Genomic DNA, 19,034 nt, shown 5'->3' on the forward strand with positions numbered 1-19,034 from the left:
GTGGTGATTCTACAGTTGCTATGGCAACACAACAACTATAGTAACTGATCTGTTGTGGTGATTCTACAGTTGCTATGGTAACAATAACTATAGTAACTGATCTGTTGTGGTGATTCTACAGTTGCTATGGTAACATTAACTATAGTAACTGATCTGTTGTGATGATTCTACAGTTTCTATGGTAACACGACAACTATAGTAATTGATCTGTAATGGTTTTCTACAGTTGCTATGGTGATATAACAACTATAGTAACTGATCTGTTGTGGTGATTCTACAGTTTCTATGGTAACACAACAACTAAAGTAATGTAAACAAATAGCCTTCTACAACTATAGGGCATGCTATATTACAATACAGAACAGTTTACTGTAGTAAAACTAAACGTTTACTACAGCATTTGTCAGTTCACTATGGGTAATACTATAGTATTTTGGAGCATTCATTAGGAATTGTAAATCCTATAATCAAACCAGAGTCCACAGTATAATGCATTAGTACAGTGTTTCCTATCAGAAATACTTACATTTACTATATATACTACAAATTACTATAGTGTATAGTATAGTGTTGTTGTACTTTATCTGCTATACATGGAATATTGTTGTGTTATATTTACTTATGTTTAATTAATGTATACCTTTAAAAATCAAAACTAAATAAACTGAGTTTATAATTAAAACAAGAACCTGGCAATGAAGTTCATTCACACTTCATAGAAACAAATTTGCTTTATTTTGATATATATATATATATACCTACTGCGCCACTGCCTCGCCAATGATATATATATATATATATATATATATATATATATATATATATATATATATATATATATATATATCATTGGCGAGGCAGTGGCGCAGTAGGTATTGCTGTCACCTCACAGCAAGAAGGTCGCTGGGTCGCTGGTTCAAACCTCGTCTCAGTTGGTGTTTCTGTGTGGAGTTTGCATGTTCTCCCTGTCTTTGCGTAGGTTTTTTCCCGGTCCTCTGGTTTCCCCCACAGTCCAAACACATGCGGTACAGGTGAATTGTGTAGGCTAAATTGTCCGTAGTGTATGAGTGTGTGTGTGTGTGTGTGTGTGTGTGTGTGTGTGTGTGTGTATGAGTGTGTGTGTGTGTGTGTGTGTGTGTGTGTGTGTGTGTGTGTGTGTGTGTGTATGAGTGTGTGTGTGAATGTTTCCCAGAGATGGGTTGCGGCTGGAAGGGCATCCGCTGCGTAAAAACTTGCTAGATAAGTTGGTGGTTCATTCTGCTGTGGCGACCCCGGATTAATAAAGGGACTAAGCCGACAAGAAAATGAATAAATGAATATGTATTATTATTATTAATTTGTTTTTTAATATTTTTTTTGTCATTTTGTTACTCCAAGTAACAGTAAATGTTTTTTTTTATAAGAACTTTGAGATATTTGTTGCGGAAAATACACTGCAGTGTCATCAGACAGAAACACACTGACAGAAGCGACACAGAAGCTGCTGCATGAGAGGAGTCACGTGTGTCTGTCTCTGTGTGTGTTTGTGTGTGTGTGTTTCTGCTGCAAACCATATGGAACAGACACACGCACCCTACAGGAAATGTCACAGGTTCACATTCTGTGTGTGTGTGTGTGTGTCTTGAGGAAAAACACAATGAAGAGCAGTCAGACCTTCATCTGCTCTTCATCACACACTCCTCCTCCTCTATTAATTAATACTGATTGATGTTATTGTTATGACAGCAGATGACTGAACTCAACTGATCTGACTAATACCCCTTCAGGAAAAATAAACAAAACCTATAGTCATTTATAGCAAACACTGTAGTGTTTTTGAACTATACCATAGTGAAGCAACAAAATTAATCTGGTATAGTGATTCTACAGTTGCTATGGTAACACAACAACTATAATAATCAATATATTGTGGTAATTCTATGGTCGCTATGGTAAGACAGTAGCTATTGTAATTGATCTTTTGCAGTGATTCTACAATTGCTTTGATAACACAACATCTATAGTAATTGATCTGTTGTGGTGATTCTACAGTTGCTTTGATAACACAACATCTATAGTAATTGATCTGTTGTGGTGATTCTACAGTTGCTATGGTAACACAACAACTAAAGTAACTGATCTGTTGTGGTGATTCTACAGTTGCTATGGTAACACAACTATAGTAACTGATCTGTTGTGGTGATTCTACAGTTGTATAAACAGAAGAGCCAATACTGTAGTTTTCCCAGCTCTAAGGTACATTATACTACAATGCACCACAGTTTACCGTAGTAAAAACTAAAGTATAGTACAGTCTTTTTATAGCTGATCAGTTTAATGTAGTTAACTCTACAGTATGCTGGAGCACTGATTAACAAAGAGTGTTAAATAATATAATATATACGCTAATACTAATGTACAAAAACTATCATGTGATGAAGCTTTGGGTCGTCATTTACTCACCCTGATGTCTTTATTATGGTGAGGATGATAAATCAGATGTTCATGCCGCTCATTACATGCAGAGGAATGGATGAGGACACACTCTCACCACACATACTGAAATGGAGGAAGAAACCACATGAACACACACACAAATGTGGGAAATAAATAACAACATCAGAAATGAGGCTTTGGCAAGAATGTGGAAGAAATCTGCTGGATTGTGAAGCCGTGCTCTGCTGTTCAGAGAGAAGACGAGTGACTCTGATCATGCACTACTGTGCTGAAACATGCATTATGATATGACATGAATACAGCCAAACAGGGCTTATTATTATTATTATTCTGACTCCTGCTGACAGTGAAGGACACACATGACAGAAAGAGCACTGATTGACTGTGTGTGTGTGTGTGTGTGTGTGTGTGTGTGTACATGAGAAACAATGAGCAGGTGTTCAGCCCACACACACACACACACACACACAGGGTCCATCTGTCCTGCAGAATAATTCCAATCATATGATGATATTAGGGATGAGGGATGTGTGTGTGTGTGTGTGTGTGTGTGTGTGTGTGTCCACTCTGTGCTGCACAATCAAGCCTTCATTAATGCTGTAATGCTGACAGATGAAGCTGATCAAGACTTTCTGCAGGCGCTGACTGACATTTACACCTTCATTAACCCTCAGCACTGATGCGTGCACACTCACACACACACACTCTCTCTGTACTGATTAAATGCTTTCTCACACACACAGATGCAAACATCTATATCAAAAATACACTCAAAGACATCCTCTCTCTCACACACACACACACACACTTACACAGTATACGTGCTCACACACACACACACACCCATCTGATGACAAACATACTCTCACTCACAAGCAAACAGTACACACACCTGTTGTCTCGTACACACACAAAATATACATACTCAAACATACAATGATCTGATCACAAACACACACACACACACACACACACACACACACACACAATCTCTTACACACACAACCATACAGTATACACACTCTCTCTCTCTCTCTCACACACACACACACACACACAAAGTATACATGTTCAAACATACAATTATCTGATCATACACACACACACACACTAAATCTGCACTTATAGTGATGATGAACAGTTTATATACACGTGTTACTGTGACTTAAACATAAAGATTCAAAACAAATGTGTGCGCGTTCATCTCTGCATTTGTGTGACTGTGTGTGTGTGTGTGTGTTTATGTGGGCATGTATGTGTGTGTGGTTGTGACAGAGTGTGTGTTTGTAATCAGATGGGTGTGTGTGTGTGTGTGTGTGTGTGTGTGTGTGTGTGTGTGTGTTCAGCGTCTCCACAGGAAGTGCTGGTGACCTTGTGTTGTGGCGTTTCCTGCGGCTCACAGGAGGATAAATCTGGATCTCTGCAGAACTCAGAGCTTCAGGAGACGCAGACGCTTTCCTTCAGACGTCCCACCTCACAGCGCTGGAGCACACACAGCTGCTCACACACACACACACACACACACACACACACACACATACATACATACATACATACAAAAACATACACACACAAACACACACACACACACACAAACACACACACACAGACAAAAAATAAGAAACGCACACACACACACATAAATGCACACACACAAACAGACACACAAACAGAAACACATAAACACACACGCATACACACACATACAAACAAACACACACACACACACACACACACACACACACACACACACACACAGAAAAGACTACACGTACCCAAAAACAAACGCGCGCACACACACACGCATGATGAAGGAACACAAAAGCAACTGAAACGACAGAAAATAAACATAATATATGATCAACAATTCAGATTACAATAAGAAAACAGGAACACAACACAAACAAAAACCATTATAAACACATTCAGTCATACAAACAGAAGATCTTTAAACAATCAAAATAAACATACAAAAAATACAAATGTGAATGTTATTTTATTATTATTTTATAAGATAAATGATTAATTTATTAATAACTTATAATAATTTATAATAACTTATTCATAAGTCATATATAGTGTACTCCCAGGCCACTTTATTAGGTACACCTGTCCAACTGCATGGTGCCACAAATGTCTAATCAGCCAATCACATGGCAGCAGCTCACTGCATTTAGGCATGTAGACATGGTCAAGATGATCTGCTGCAGTTCAAAGCGAGCATCAGAATGGGGAAGAAAGGGGATTTAAGTGACTCTGAACGTGGCATGGTTGTTGCTGCCAGACGGGCTGCTCTGAGTATTTCAGAAACTGCTGATCTACTGGGATTTTCACACACAACCATCTCTAGGCTTTACAGAGAAACAGAGGAAATCTCCAGTGAGTGGCAGTTCTGTGTGCGCAAATGCCTTGTTGATGAGGCCAGAGGTCAGAGGAGAATGGCCAGACTGGTTCCAGCTGATAGAAAGGCAACAGTAACTCAAATAAGCACTCGTTACAACCGAGCTCTGCAGAAGAGCATCTCTGAACACACAACACGTCCAACCTTGAGGCGGATGGGCTACAGCAGCAGAAGAGCACACCGGGTGCCGCTCCTGTCAGCTAAGAACAGGAAACTGAGGCTACAATTCACACAGGCTCACCAAAACTGGACAATAGAAGATTGGAGAAACGTTGCTGCTCTGATGAGTCTCCATTTCTGCTCACACATTCGGATGCTCGACTCACAATTTGACCTCAACAACATGAAAGCATGGATCATCCTGCCTTGTATCAGCGGTTCAGGCTGGTGGTGGTGGTGTAATGGTGTGGGGGAGATTTTCTTTGGGTCCATTAGTACCAATTGAGCATCAACGCCACAGCCTACCTGAGTATTGCTGCTGACCATGTCCATCCCTTTATGAGCACAGTGTCTCCATCTTCTGATGGCTACTTCCAGCAGGATAACGCAGCATGTCATAAAGCTCAATCATCTCAGACTGCTTTCTTGAACATGACGATGAGTTCACTGTACTCAAATGGCCTCCACAGTCACCAGAGCTCAATCCAATAGAGCAGCTTTGGGATGTGGTGGAACGGGAGATTGGCATCATGGATGTGCAGCCGACAAATCTGCAGCAACTGTGTGATGCTATCATGTCAATATGGAGGAATATCTCTGAGGAATATTTCCAGTAGCTTGATGAATCCATGAAGGATTAAGGCAGATCTGAAGGCAAAAGGGGTCCAACCCGGTACTAGTGAGGTGTACCTAATAAAGTGGCCAGTGAGTGTAGTTTCCTCCAGCTTATTAGATGATTTATCAGGTGTCGCCACAGCGACAAATGAACCACCTTTACCTCACTCAATACTGACTCAGTACTTGTAAAAGCAAGGCAATATTTTAAGAAAATGCTTCTTGATTAAAGAAATTGTAGATATTTAGACCAGAAACGAGACAAAACCTCATTTGTTTGCCATCTTAACAGATCTCCCGTAAGAACACACAGGTGGAGAATGACAGAGCGCACGTTTATTGCATCAGTATCTTTATTAATCCTGGAAAACAAAAGCACAAGAGAGCAAAGCTACGCCATACAAACGGCCAGACGAGAGCGAGTGACGCGGGAGGTCTTGCATAGCTCAGGTGTGGCGATGGAGGATCAGTAAGGCACTTCACTTCAGCTACAGCAGTCTCCAGAAAGCAGAAATCGGGAAAAAAAGTCATGCTTGTGCAGAAACGGCTGGAGACGCAGAGCTCGAAAACACTGGAAAACCCTTGTGCGACGCTTCTGGAAGGCAACGAGTTGAGCTGTTGGGGGATTATGGAGCTCAACCTGTGACAAAACCATCTGAATTCGAGTCGTGTAACAGTTGAGTTACTGACAATTGTAATTTAAGCCAAACTGAATATTATATGCCGTTAAAAATGTAATTTCTGAACTTTAATTTTGGGGCGGCATGGTGGCTCAGTGGTTAGCACTGTGGCCTCACAGCAAAATTATCACTGGTTTGAGCCTCGGCTGGGTCAGTTGGTGTTTCTGTGTGGAGTTTGCATGTTCTCCCCATGTTGGTGTGGGTTTCCTCCGGGTGCTCCGGTTTCCCCCACAGTCCAAACACATGCGCTATAGGAGAACTGATTAACTAAATTCGCCGTAGTGTATGAGTGTGTGTGTGTGTGTGTGTGTGTGTGTGTGATTGTGAGAGTGTATGGGTGTTTCCCAGTACTGCTTTGCGGCCCATCCAATAAAATCTAAACTAACCACATTGATGTTGTCCGCTCACATGACTAGTTTTGTTTTAATTCATCTGTGCATGTCAGATGAGAAAAATAAAACAGTTTGCTCTTGTAATGTAAAGTAAAATCTGCTAATGCACTTCCTGTTTGTTTTCAGTTAAATTCTCAGATCAGGTTTGTCTGACGTAGTGGGCAGGGCTAACATACTTAACCACGCCCCTCCAGCTGTCAGTTTTGACATCAAACAGAAACGGTGAGGAGGAGGAGTCTGACCCATAACTGTCCCCAAACCATTTTGCCCATCTTTCTGAATGCCACACCTACCTTACTATATCCAATCAGCACACAGTAGAAAAAACAAGCCACGCCCATTTACTCATTTAACATCCCGTTTCTCTAGGAACTGCTTCACAATGTGGAAAAATATGGTCGCAGCTTGCGGTTCATGCAGACTTTCAAACTAAGGGATTTCCTAGCTTGAGGACTGTCAAGCAACCAGGCTCTGATTTTTAAAGGGAGATACTTATAGACATGCATTTTCAAGCAACAGAAAAAAATCCAGAAAAAAATCCAAAAATCTGTTGCTTGAAAATGCACGTCGGTGAAAACCTGCCTTTAAAAATCAGCGATCTTAAACTTTAAATGTTGAGTATTCCAGCTAGGAGATTTAATTCGTAATGACTTATACTATTCAGTTGTATTAAACTACAATTATCAATCGTTCAAATGAACTCAATTCAGATTCAGGTTGTTTTGTCATAGTTTAGGCTCCATACGTTTTTTGGCACGAGGTCTGGAGGTTTTTCACGGGTTTCTCTATCCCAGCTGATCCTCGTACTGCTTTCGGAAACAGTCTCCGGCCGGGAAAAAGTCCCAGCAGCGCTCCTGGTACATCTTCCACACGTACGACTCCTGCCGAGAAAGACAGCATTTAACCCTCCCGTTAACCCTGCCTCCTGATTACAACATGGATCAGGCTCTCTCTAAACAATGTTTTGACTGAAATTACTTTTTCAGCAAATTCAGCCACTGTTTAAACACAATAATATGATGTAACGACATAAATGATGTTTTAGACACGCCACGCACAGTCTGGCTTCAGGTTAGCAACTGGAGCTAAAGCACAAAATGATGGAAAAATGTCAACTCTGTTGTCAACAAGGTTACCGTCAGCTCTGTTACCGTCAACTCAGTTACCGCCAGATCTGTTACTGTCAACTCGGTTACCTACCATCAACTCGATTTCCGTCAACACGATTACCATCAACTCGGTTACCGTCAACTCAGTTATCGTCAATTCGGTTACCGTCTGCTGTAATGTCAACTCTGTTACGGTTAACTCGTCTACCGTCAGCTCTGTTACCGTCAGCTCTATTACCGTCATCACGATTACCATCAACTCAAATACCGTCAGCTCTGTTACGTCAACTCAGTTACCGTCAACTCAGTTATTGTTAGCTCTGTTACCATCAACACGGTTATCATCAACTCTGTTACCTTCAGCTCTCCTACCGTCAACTCTGTTACCATCAACTTTGTTGCGGTCAACTCTGTTACCGTCAGCTTTCCTACCGTCAACTCGGTTACCATCAACTCTGTTGCCGTTAACTCTGTAACCATCAGCTCTAATACCGTCAACTCCGTTACCATCAACTCTTTTGCCACCAACTGTGATACTATCAGCTCTGCTACCGTCTGCTCTGTTACCGTCCACTACCGTCAATTAGGTTACCGTCAACTCAGTTACCGACAGCTCTGTTACTGTCAACTCGGTTATCGTCAGCTCTGTTATTGTTGGCTCTGTTACCGTCAACTCGGTTACCATCCACTCGGTTACCGTCAGCTCTGTTACCGTCAACTCAGTTACCCTTATTGTATAAAATGTTTAATAATAATTTAAACAATAATTAGTAACAGAATCAGGTGCTCACTATCACACTTAAGCATTCTGGAATGAGTCTTAGTGAAATAAGTGTATTTTGCAGGAGTAGTCTGTTTACCTGTCCAGTGTGCTCAGTTTCATCCTTGTTGATCAGGTACATCAGAAAAAATCTGAAAGTTTAACAGAAATCAAAAACACGGTTAGAATGAACTAAACTACAGCTCTTACTACTTCAGCAGGATGACAGAAACACGCGTTATCACCCGACTCTCTCGAATAATTGATCCTGATTGGTCAATCACGACATTCCAGAGTATGTTCTCCAATAACAACGGATTAAACGAAATAACACAGAGTCCAATCATCTTGACCATTAATCAATATAAATGTATATTTACACAGTTGAAGACTTAACTGCATTATTCGCATTTCGAATAATTGATGGATTATTCGCACTCCTGCGATAACTGCTCTTTAACAGAGAGATTTTTAAAAACTGAGATTTTAACAGATTAGTGTGTGTTGAACAATAATTAAGAGAACATTAGCATCTATTAGCTGTAACTATAGGGAATATCCTACTAATTTTGAGCTCTGATTTCCATCTTGCGGGTTTAAAATACTTTTTAAAAATCTTAAGAAGGCTAAAAATATTGACCTTAGCAGTTTTTACTAATATAGTTTACTAATAATTTAGTCTTCAACTATATATACACAAGTCTGCAATATAACAAGAAAAGCACTGGCAGTTTAATACCAGGGATTTGTATTTTAATTTACATCCACTATAACACACACTGTAGCACACACCCAGACAATATAGCACTTCAAAGACTATTAAACATATCAATAAAAGTCCCATAATGCAATTCAAAACCAGAAATAGATGAAAAAATACCAGAAAATGGGTAATTTACAGTTATTTTTTACAGTGCAGAAATGTGGCATATACTGTATATGTTTTTCCCTTAAATCAGGGCTGTCCAAACTCACTCCTGGAGGGCCGGTGTCCTACAGATTTTAGCTCCAACTTGCCTCAACACACCTGCAAAGATGTTTCTAGAAAGCCTAGTGAGAAATTGATTAGCTAGCCCAGGTGTGGCTGATTGGGGTTGAAACTACACTTTGCAGGACACCGGCCAGTTTGGGCACCCCAATCATAAAAGAGTAGCGTCATTTGACCAATCAGAGCTACCTGACCAATCAGAACAGACTGAGTCATCTGACCAATCAGAACAGACTGAGTCATCTGACCAATCAGAACAGACTGAGTCATCTGACCAATCAGAACAGACTGAGTCATCTGACCAATCAGAACTACCTGACCAATCAGAACAGACTGAGTCATCTGTCAAATCAGAAGAGACTGAGTCATCTGACCAATCAGAATTATCTGACCAATCAGGACAGACTGAGTCATCTGACCAATCAGAACAGACTGAGTCATCTGACAAATCAGAACAGACTGAGTCATCTGACCAATCAGAATTATCTGACCAATCAGGACAGACTGAGTCATCTGACCAATCAGAACAGACTGAGTCATCTGACAAATCAGAACAGACTGAGTCATCTGACCAATTAGAACAGACTGAGTCATCTGAACAATCAGAATTATCTGACAAATCAGAACAGACTGAGTCATCTGACCAATTAGAACAGACTGAGTCATCTGACCAATCAGAATTATCTGACCAATCAGGACAGACTGAGTCATCTGACCAATCAGAACAGACTGAGTCATCTGACAAATCAGAACAGACTGAGTCATCTGACCAATCAGAATTATCTGACCAATCAGGACAGACTGAGTCATCTGACCAATCAGAACAGACTGAGTCATCTGACCAATCAGAACAGACTGAGTCATCTGACCAATTAGAACAGACTGAGTCATCTGAACAATCAGAATTATCTGACCAATCAGGACAGACTGAGTCATCTGACCGATCAGAACTACCTGACCAATCACAACAGACTGAGTCATCTGACCAATTAGAACAGACTGAGTCATCTGACCAATCAGAATTATCTGACCAATCAGGACAGACTGAGTCATCTGACCAATCAGAACAGACTGAGTCATCTGACCAATCAGAACAGACTGAGTCATCTGACAAATCAGAAGAGACTGAGTCATCTGACCAATTAGAACAGACTGAGTCATCTGACCAATCAGAACAGACTGAGTCATCTGACCAATCAGAACAGACTGAGTCATCTGACCAATCAGAACTACCTGACCAATCAGAACAGACTGAGTCATCTGACCAATCAGAACTACCTGACCAATCAGAACAGACTGAGTCATCTGACCAATCAGAACAGACTGAGTCATTTGACCAATCAGAACAGACTGAGTCATCTGACCAATCAGAACAGACTGAGTCATTTGACCAATCAGAACAGACTTTTTTTCAGCAGAAGCAGTTCCAGTCAGTTTTGATCACAGTTCAACTTATATTCCCCCAAACATTAGCAGTAACCATAGCAACTCAGTGACATTTGGTGGAGTCTGAATAAACATAAAAAATTAAAGTGATTAATTAATAATAATAAGTAGTTTAGTGTATTCTGCATTCAGCCATGTTTCATTCTGCAAACTTCACATTTAATTGAGCCAGTAAACCATAATGGCTCTGATCAGTGTTTTGTGTCTGATAGTTTAGTGTAGTAATAATCAGCATAATGTACACGCAGCCGGCTGTTATTCAGAATAAACCCTTCAGTCTAATATAGCAGCTGCTGATACACCTGTAGAGCTTTATTCTGTGAGAATAACCGGCTGCATGTACATTATCCTTTACTTCACATTATATGGTAACGTTAAAATGAAGACAGGAAGTGCTCACAGGTAGTTGGCGAGGTTGTGCTCTTGTAGAGTGTGAGTCTCGAAACCGTGCGGCGTCGTGTCAAAATAATCGTTCCCAATGCCACAGATGAAGCATTTGGTCTGACGAGAGAAAACACACACACTCACTCACTCAGAACACCAGTATCTGTGTGTGTGTGTGTGTGTGTGTGTGTGTGTGTGTGTGTGTGTGTGTGTGTGTGTGTGTGTTATGTCAACGTATTGTGTTTGTGGGATGTTAATGTGATGTGTGGGTTTGTGTGTGTTATAATATGAGTGTGTTATGTGTGATACGACTGTATTATGTGTGATATAGTGTGTTATGTGTCGATGCATGTGTATGTGTGTGGTGTGTGTGTGTGTTATGGGTGATATGAATGGGATGTGTGTGTAATATTAACGTAGTGTTTGTGTAATATCAATGTGGGTAATATGAATGTAGCATGTGTGTGTGTAATATGAATAGGGTGTGTGTGTAATATCAATTTAGCGTGTGTGTGTGTGTGTGTGTGTGTTTGTGTGTTATATGTATGTAGTTTGTTTGTGTGTGTGTGTGTGTGTGTGTGTGATATGAATAGGATGAATGTGTAATATTAATGTAGTGTGTGTGTGATATCAATGTACTTTGTGCGTGTGTGTGTGCGTGTATGTATGTGTGTATTTGTGTGTGCGTGCATGTGTTTGTGTGTAATATGAATGAGACGTGTGTGTTTCTGTTTGTGTATTTGCTTGCAATATGATTGGCAGGTGTGTGTGTGTGTGTGTGTAATATGAATGTAATGTATATATTTGTGTGTGTAACTTGAGTGGGATGTGTGTGTGTGTGTGTGTGTGTGTGTGTGTGTGAGTGTGTGTGTATGTGTGCGTATGTGTGTGTGTGCGTGCGTGCGTGTGTTTGTGTGTAATATGAATGGGATGTTTGTGTGTGTGTTTGTACCTCCATGTCTTCTTTGACCTGTTCCTGTTGGTCTCTTAGCTCTCCAAATGCATCAATGATCAAACCTGAACACACACACACACGGACACGCACACAAACACAGACACACACACACAGTTAATGCAGCTTTATAGTGAGGCGTCATTAGTGATCATGAACAGTGAAAACTCTTCTACAGTATTCAGTCATTGTCATTATGTCTGTGTGTGTGTGTGTGTGTGTGTGTGTGTGTGTGTGTGTGTGTGTCTATTGTATGTGAAACTGTGTACCTTGTATGATGGCCAGCAGGATGACGATGACGAAGAAGAAGAAGGTGATGTCGAAGAGGATTCGGTAGAGTTCATACGGGTCACCTGCGGGATCCTCGATCTCATCACCGATACCTCCGCCCGCACGCACACCCACATACATGTGGAACAGATAACACTGATACACACACACACACACACACACACACACACACACACACACACACACACACATACACAAAAAATAGTTAACACACACAAGAGTTACACACACAAACACACAAATGAGTGAACACACACATGAGATTTACCACACACAAGCAAGCGAATACAAAAGATTGATCACACACACACACACAAGTGAACACACACATGCAGCAGTGTGTTGCAGCAGATGAAGCATCACTCACCGTCATCATGTCGTCACACTTCATGTCAGGCTCGTCCTCGTCTGCGCTCTTGTTGTAGAACTTGCGGAAGAAGTTGAACGCAACAACAGTGTAGAGATACACAACCACCGCCAGCAGACCCACCGTCAACACCAGCTGAAACACACCAATCACAGCACACTCCTTCACCTGACCAATCTAGAACAGACAGAGTCTTCTGACCAATCATGGCACAGTACAGCCATCTGACTAATCAAAGCTGCCTGACCAATCAAAACAGACTGAGTCATTTGGCCAATCAGAACAGACTGAGTCATCTGACCAATCAGAGGAGACTGAGTCATCTGACCAATCAGAACAGACTGAGTCAACTGACCAATCAGAACAGACTGAGTCATCTGACCAATCAGAACAGACTGAGTCATCTGACCAATCAGAACAGACTGAGTCAACTGACCAATCAGAACAGACTGAGTCATCTGACCAATCAGAGGACACTGAGTCATCTGACCAATCAGAACAGACTGAGTCAACTGACCAATCAGAACAGACTGAGTCATCTGACCAATCAGAAAAGATAGAGTCATCTGACCAATCATGGCACAGTACGGCCATCTGACCAATCAAAGCTGCCTGACCAATCAGAACAGACTGAGTCATTTGGCCAATCAGAACAGACTGAGTCATCTGACCAATCAGAACAGACTGAGTCATCTGACCAATCAGAACAGACTGAGTCATCTGACCAATCAGAGGAGACTGAGTCATCTGACCAATCAGAACAGACTGAGTCATCTGACCAATCAGAGGAGACTGAGTCATCTGACCAATCAGAACAGACTGAGTCATCTGACCAATCAGAAAAGATAGAGTCATCTGACCAATCATGGCACAGTACGGCCATCTGACCAATCAAAGCTGCCTGACCAATCAGAACAGACTGAGTCAACTGACCAATCAGAACAGACTGAGCCATCTGACCAATCAACCGGCCAATCAGGCCAGAGTAATGTTATCTGATTAATCAGTACAGAATCTTCGTTACCTTAGTTTCATGAAACCTGCTCTAATTCATACTCTAGTAGACGTAAATAACGGGGACATCAGACCTGCTTGCCGTTGTGTGTGACGGAGGACAGGATGGTCCTGAGTGTTTTAAAGCCCATGGCGATGTCCAGCAGATGAGCCGCAAAGAAGAAGTTATTGTAGTGTCCCAGGATGGACATGGTGGTGTACCAGACCAGATACAGGAACGACTGAAACACACACACATTACAATATTCACACACATAATACACATGAGGTCATAACCTCAGCACAGCTAGATTTGTGCGCAGATTTCACTCTGCATGAAGTTACCATGGGTTACTGAAGAGCGCAAACTGAGCACAAAGTGGGCGAAGCCAAACATCACCATCTTGTCAGTCTGTCATCATGCATCATTGCCGGGAGAGCAAAAATGGCCAAAGAGGCGGGATGTGGGCGGAGCTACAAATGTCTTTCATTATGTGAAATGCTCAACACTTCACGGAATGTTACTCATTTGTGTTCTGGATACATGTACTTGCTTGTATATAGGGTTATGCTCTCACTGGCCACTTTATTAGGTACACCTGTCCAACTGCTTGTTAACGCAAATGTCTAATCAGCCAATCACATGGCAGCAGCTCACTGCATTTAGGCATGTAGACATGGTCAAGACAATCTGCTGTAGTTCAAAGTGAGCATCAGAATGGGGAAGAAAGGGGATTTAAGTGACTTTGATCGTGGCATGGTTGTTGCTGCCAGACGGGCTGCTCTGAGTATTTCAGAAACTGCTGATCTACTGGGATTTTCACGCACAACCATCTCTAGGGTTTACAGAGAAAAAGAGGAAATATCCTGTGAGCGGCAGTTTTGTGGGCGCAAATGCCTTGTTGATGAGGCCAGAGGTCAGAGGAGAATGGCCAGACTGGTTCCAGCTGATAGAAAGGCAACAGTAACTCAAATAAGCACTCGTTACAACCGAGCTCTGCAGAAGAGCATCTCTGAACACACAACACGTCCAACCTTGAGGCGGATGGGCTACAGCAGCAGAAGAGCACACCGGGTGCCGCTCCTGTCAGCTAAGAACAGGAAACTGAGGCTACAATTCACACAGACTCACCAAAACTGGACAATAGAAGATTGGAGAAACGTTGCTGCTCTGATGAGTCTCCATTTCTGCTGACACATTCGGATGCTCGGGGCAGAATTTGGCCTCAACAGCATGAAAGCATGGATCATCCTGCCTTGTATCAGCGGTTCAGGCTGGTGGTGGTGGTGTAATGGTGTGGGGGAGATTTTCTTTGGGTCCATTAGTACCAATTGAGCATCAACGCCACAGCCTACCTGAGTATTGCTGCTGACCATGTCCATCCCTTTATGAGCACAGTGTCTCCATCTTCTGATGGCTACTTCCAGCAGGATAACGCAGCATGTCATAAAGCTCAATCATCTCAGACTGCTTTCTTGAACATGACGATGAGTTCACTGCACTCAAATGGCCTCCACAGTCACCAGAGCTCAATCCAATAGAGCAGCTTTGGGATGTGGTGGAACGGGAGATTGGCATCATGGATGTGCAGCCGACAAATCTGCAGCAACTGTGTGATGCTATCATGACAATATGGAGCAAAATCTCTGAGGAATATTTCCAGTAGCTTGATGAATCTATGAAGGATTAAAGCCAATCTAAAGGCAAAAGGGGTCCAACCCGGTACTAGTGGGGTGTACCTAATAAAGTGGCCAATGAGTGTATCCTACATCAATAATGTATTTGCTGAGTTTGGTCTTTTAAAAACACAATATTAATCCACTGAACATTTGTCTTATTACTGTTGTTTATGGAAGAGGATTATTCTGTTTACCTCTTAACTATTTATAGTCCATGAATAAAAATTATACACTCAGAAACATCTTTAAAAGTAAATGGCACTGATGTAAGCTTTATATTTAATAAGCAGGGTATGAGGTGGAGTAATGTTCACAGCCTAATACTCACTACTATTGAGTACTCTAGATTTAGGTTTCAGGCTTTGCAGTGTATTCTTTTCCTCTACTTGTACTTCAGTTTTGGCATGTACTGATAAATTAACTTGAGTGTGATTCTTCCATACTCTATCCAGCAGTGGGAAACACTCACGTTATCTGTGAACACGACGCCCAGCTTCCACACGTGATACTTGGTGTCGATGGAGCTCAACCTGAAACAGCACAGCGAGCGAGAGTTCACACCGCAGCAGAGGTAAACGAGCGCAAGAATTACACCAGCAGCTGTAAATGAGGAGGGTCTGACCAGGACAGCAGTGAAGCCTCCTTAATGACCGTCTCCTCGGTGGGATTGAAGTCTAAAGCGCTTTTATCCAAACCCAGCAGCTCCGCGATCCGCTCCGCACCATACAGGTCACCGTACTTATTGATCACCTACAGTGAAAATGCAGAACATCACCAATATTAGCACACAGACACTGAGAGAGAGAGAGAGAGAGAGAGAGAGACGGAAACACACAGAGGACTGACATTACACATGAAAAAATCCTGTAGTGTTTTTAGAGCATACTGTAGATAAGAACCAGCATTTATCTGCTGTGGAGATTCTAGTTGTAATGGTAACTGAACAATCAAAGTAATTAATCTGCTGTGGTGATTCTACAGTTGCTATGTTAACATGGCAACTATAGCGATTAATCTGATTAATCTGGCGATTCTATAGTTCTCATGGTAACAGCAACAGTAGTGGTTGATCTATTTTGGTGATCCTAAAGTTGCTATGGTAACAACAACAATAGTAATTTATTTGTTGCAGAGTTACGATATAGCTGCTACGATAACACTACAACTAAAGTAACTGACCTGTTGTGTTTATTCTATCGCTGCTATAGTAACAGGATAATAATAGTAATTGATTGGTTGTAGTGATTCTACAGATTCCATGGTAACATGACAACTGTATTAATTGATCTGTTGTTGTGATTCTAGAGTTGCCATGGTAACAACAACTACAGTAGTTGATCTACTATAGTGATTCTACAGTTGCTATGGTAACAACAAGTATAGATATTGATCTGCTGTGTTGATTCTTTAGTTACTATCGTAACGACTCCTATAGTAGTTGATCTACTTTGGTGATTCTACAGTAGCTATGGTTACAGCAACTGTAGTAATTCATCTGTTGTGGTGATTCTACATTTACAATGGTAGCAAAACAACTATAGTAATTGATCTATGGTGTTGATTCTACGGTTACTATAGTAACAGGAAAATAATAGTAATTGATTGGTTGTAGTGATTCTACAGATTCCATGGTAACATGACAACTGTATTAATTGATCTGTTGTTGTGATTCTAGAGTTGCCATGGTAACAACAACTACAGTAGTTGATCTACTATAGTGATTCTACAGTTGCTATGGTAACAACAACTATAGACATTGATCTGTTGTGTTGATTCTACAGTTGCTATGGTAACAACACCTATAGTAGTTGATCTGCTGTGGTGATTCTACAGTTGCTATGGTAACACCAAAACTATAGTAATTGATCTATGGTGTTAATTTTACAGTTACTATGGTAAAAGGACAATATTAGTAGTTGATTTGTTGTAGTGATTCTACAGTTGCCATAGTAACATCGCAACTGTATTAATAAATCTGTTGCATCTGTTGTGATTCTACAGTTACTCTGGCAACAACAACTATAGTTATTAATCTGTTGTGGCGATTGTATAGTTTCTATGGTAACACAACAATTATAATAATTAATTTGTTGTAGTGATTCTGCAGTTTCCATGGTAACACAACAACAATAGTTATATAACCAAACAACCCAAATGATCATGCTATACTACAATACACCCCAGTTTAATGTAGCAATATCTAAAGTATACTACACCATGTATTACAGCTCACTTCAGTTAACACTACAGTATGCTGGAGCACCCGTTCATGCTAAAGTGGGGTGAGCAAAATAATCTTAGTTATAATCAAAGTCAAAAACTCATTATTTCTGAAACGAGACAATATTTTTACTTGTCTAGTAAATGCTTCTTGATTTAAGAGCTTTTAGATATTTGCACTAGAAACCAGACAAACGTGTTTCTGACAGCTGAACTCACACACTTTCACACACTTGCCTTGCGTTTGACAAACTTGTCCCAGTAGTTGTTGGGGAAGGACCTGCGCAGAACAGAGAGACTGAGTTCCTCATGGACACTGAATGATCAGAGAATGACTGTGTGTTTGACTTTCAGAAGGTGAAGGTGTGTGTGTGTGTGTTTGTGTGTGTGAGACTGACGGTGTGTTGATGACGAGTCTGTCCCACTGGCCTTTAATATCGTCATCAGACGGCTGCTCGGTGATGTAGAGGCCGTCAAACTCCAGCTTACGGGCGATTTCCTTCTCACGCTTGAACACCACCAGCGGCACCTGCACACACACACACACACACACACACACACACACACACACACACACACACACACACACACACACACACAAACATACAGAAACAGACAGACGCACAGACACACACATGCAGACACACACACACACACACACACACACACACACACACGAGCAGACGCATACAGGCAAGCACACACACGCACATCACAAAAGATGGACACACAAACACACACAGTTTCAGTTGATGAACACAGTCAGGACTTATACTGTTTGTGTGTGTGTGTGTGTGTGTGTGTGTGTGTGAGTGTGCGCGCACCTTCAGATAGTAGTATCCCAGCACACAGAGGAAGGAGATGAGTGTGTGCATGACGGCGAGGAAGCGCAGCGTCGGGGCCATATAACCACTGCTCTCCTGCAGGACGAAACACTCCACCACACCTTCATCATCCTCCTCGTCCCCACGCCGAGCCCACGGGTCCACCTCATCAGGGTCATCGCCCGTCACCTGCAACACACACGGTGAGATCATTCTGTTCACCCCAATGGCAGATTCTTTTGCTCAATCTCTCTTCATTTTGACTCATTATTGCTGACAATAAGACTAGATTTCGAGCTCGTCAAGAAAAAGCTTCTACATTTAAGAGTTTTGAGAT

General features: G+C 41.5%; 1 protein-coding gene across 2 annotated transcripts in view; it reads right to left on the minus strand.

Moving 5' to 3' along the window:
• Positions 1 to 5,946: 5,946 nt before the first annotated feature.
• LOC101884734 (ryanodine receptor 3) overlaps positions 5,947 to 19,034 on the minus strand; it is a 253,838-nt gene continuing 240,750 nt past the window's right edge. For both annotated transcript variants that reach the window (XM_087289686.1, XM_087289685.1), the window contains 12 exons: positions 18,698 to 18,886; positions 18,272 to 18,402; positions 18,111 to 18,153; positions 16,276 to 16,403; positions 16,123 to 16,183; positions 14,069 to 14,215; positions 12,981 to 13,115; positions 12,592 to 12,748; positions 12,323 to 12,387; positions 11,387 to 11,487; positions 8,653 to 8,704; positions 5,947 to 7,564 (listed from right to left, as the gene is read on the minus strand). In XM_087289686.1, coding sequence (XP_087145812.1) covers positions 7,469 to 7,564; positions 8,653 to 8,704; positions 11,387 to 11,487; positions 12,323 to 12,387; positions 12,592 to 12,748; positions 12,981 to 13,115; positions 14,069 to 14,215; positions 16,123 to 16,183; positions 16,276 to 16,403; positions 18,111 to 18,153; positions 18,272 to 18,402; positions 18,698 to 18,886 — 1,305 coding nt within the window. In that variant the 3' untranslated portion in view covers positions 5,947 to 7,468. The remainder of the gene's footprint in view (positions 7,565 to 8,652; positions 8,705 to 11,386; positions 11,488 to 12,322; positions 12,388 to 12,591; positions 12,749 to 12,980; positions 13,116 to 14,068; positions 14,216 to 16,122; positions 16,184 to 16,275; positions 16,404 to 18,110; positions 18,154 to 18,271; positions 18,403 to 18,697; positions 18,887 to 19,034) is intronic.

This window comes from Danio rerio, chromosome 17, assembly GCF_052040795.2.
Source record: "Danio rerio strain M-AB ecotype USA chromosome 17, GRCz13ab, whole genome shotgun sequence".
Taxonomy (NCBI): Eukaryota; Metazoa; Chordata; class Actinopteri; order Cypriniformes; family Danionidae; genus Danio; species Danio rerio.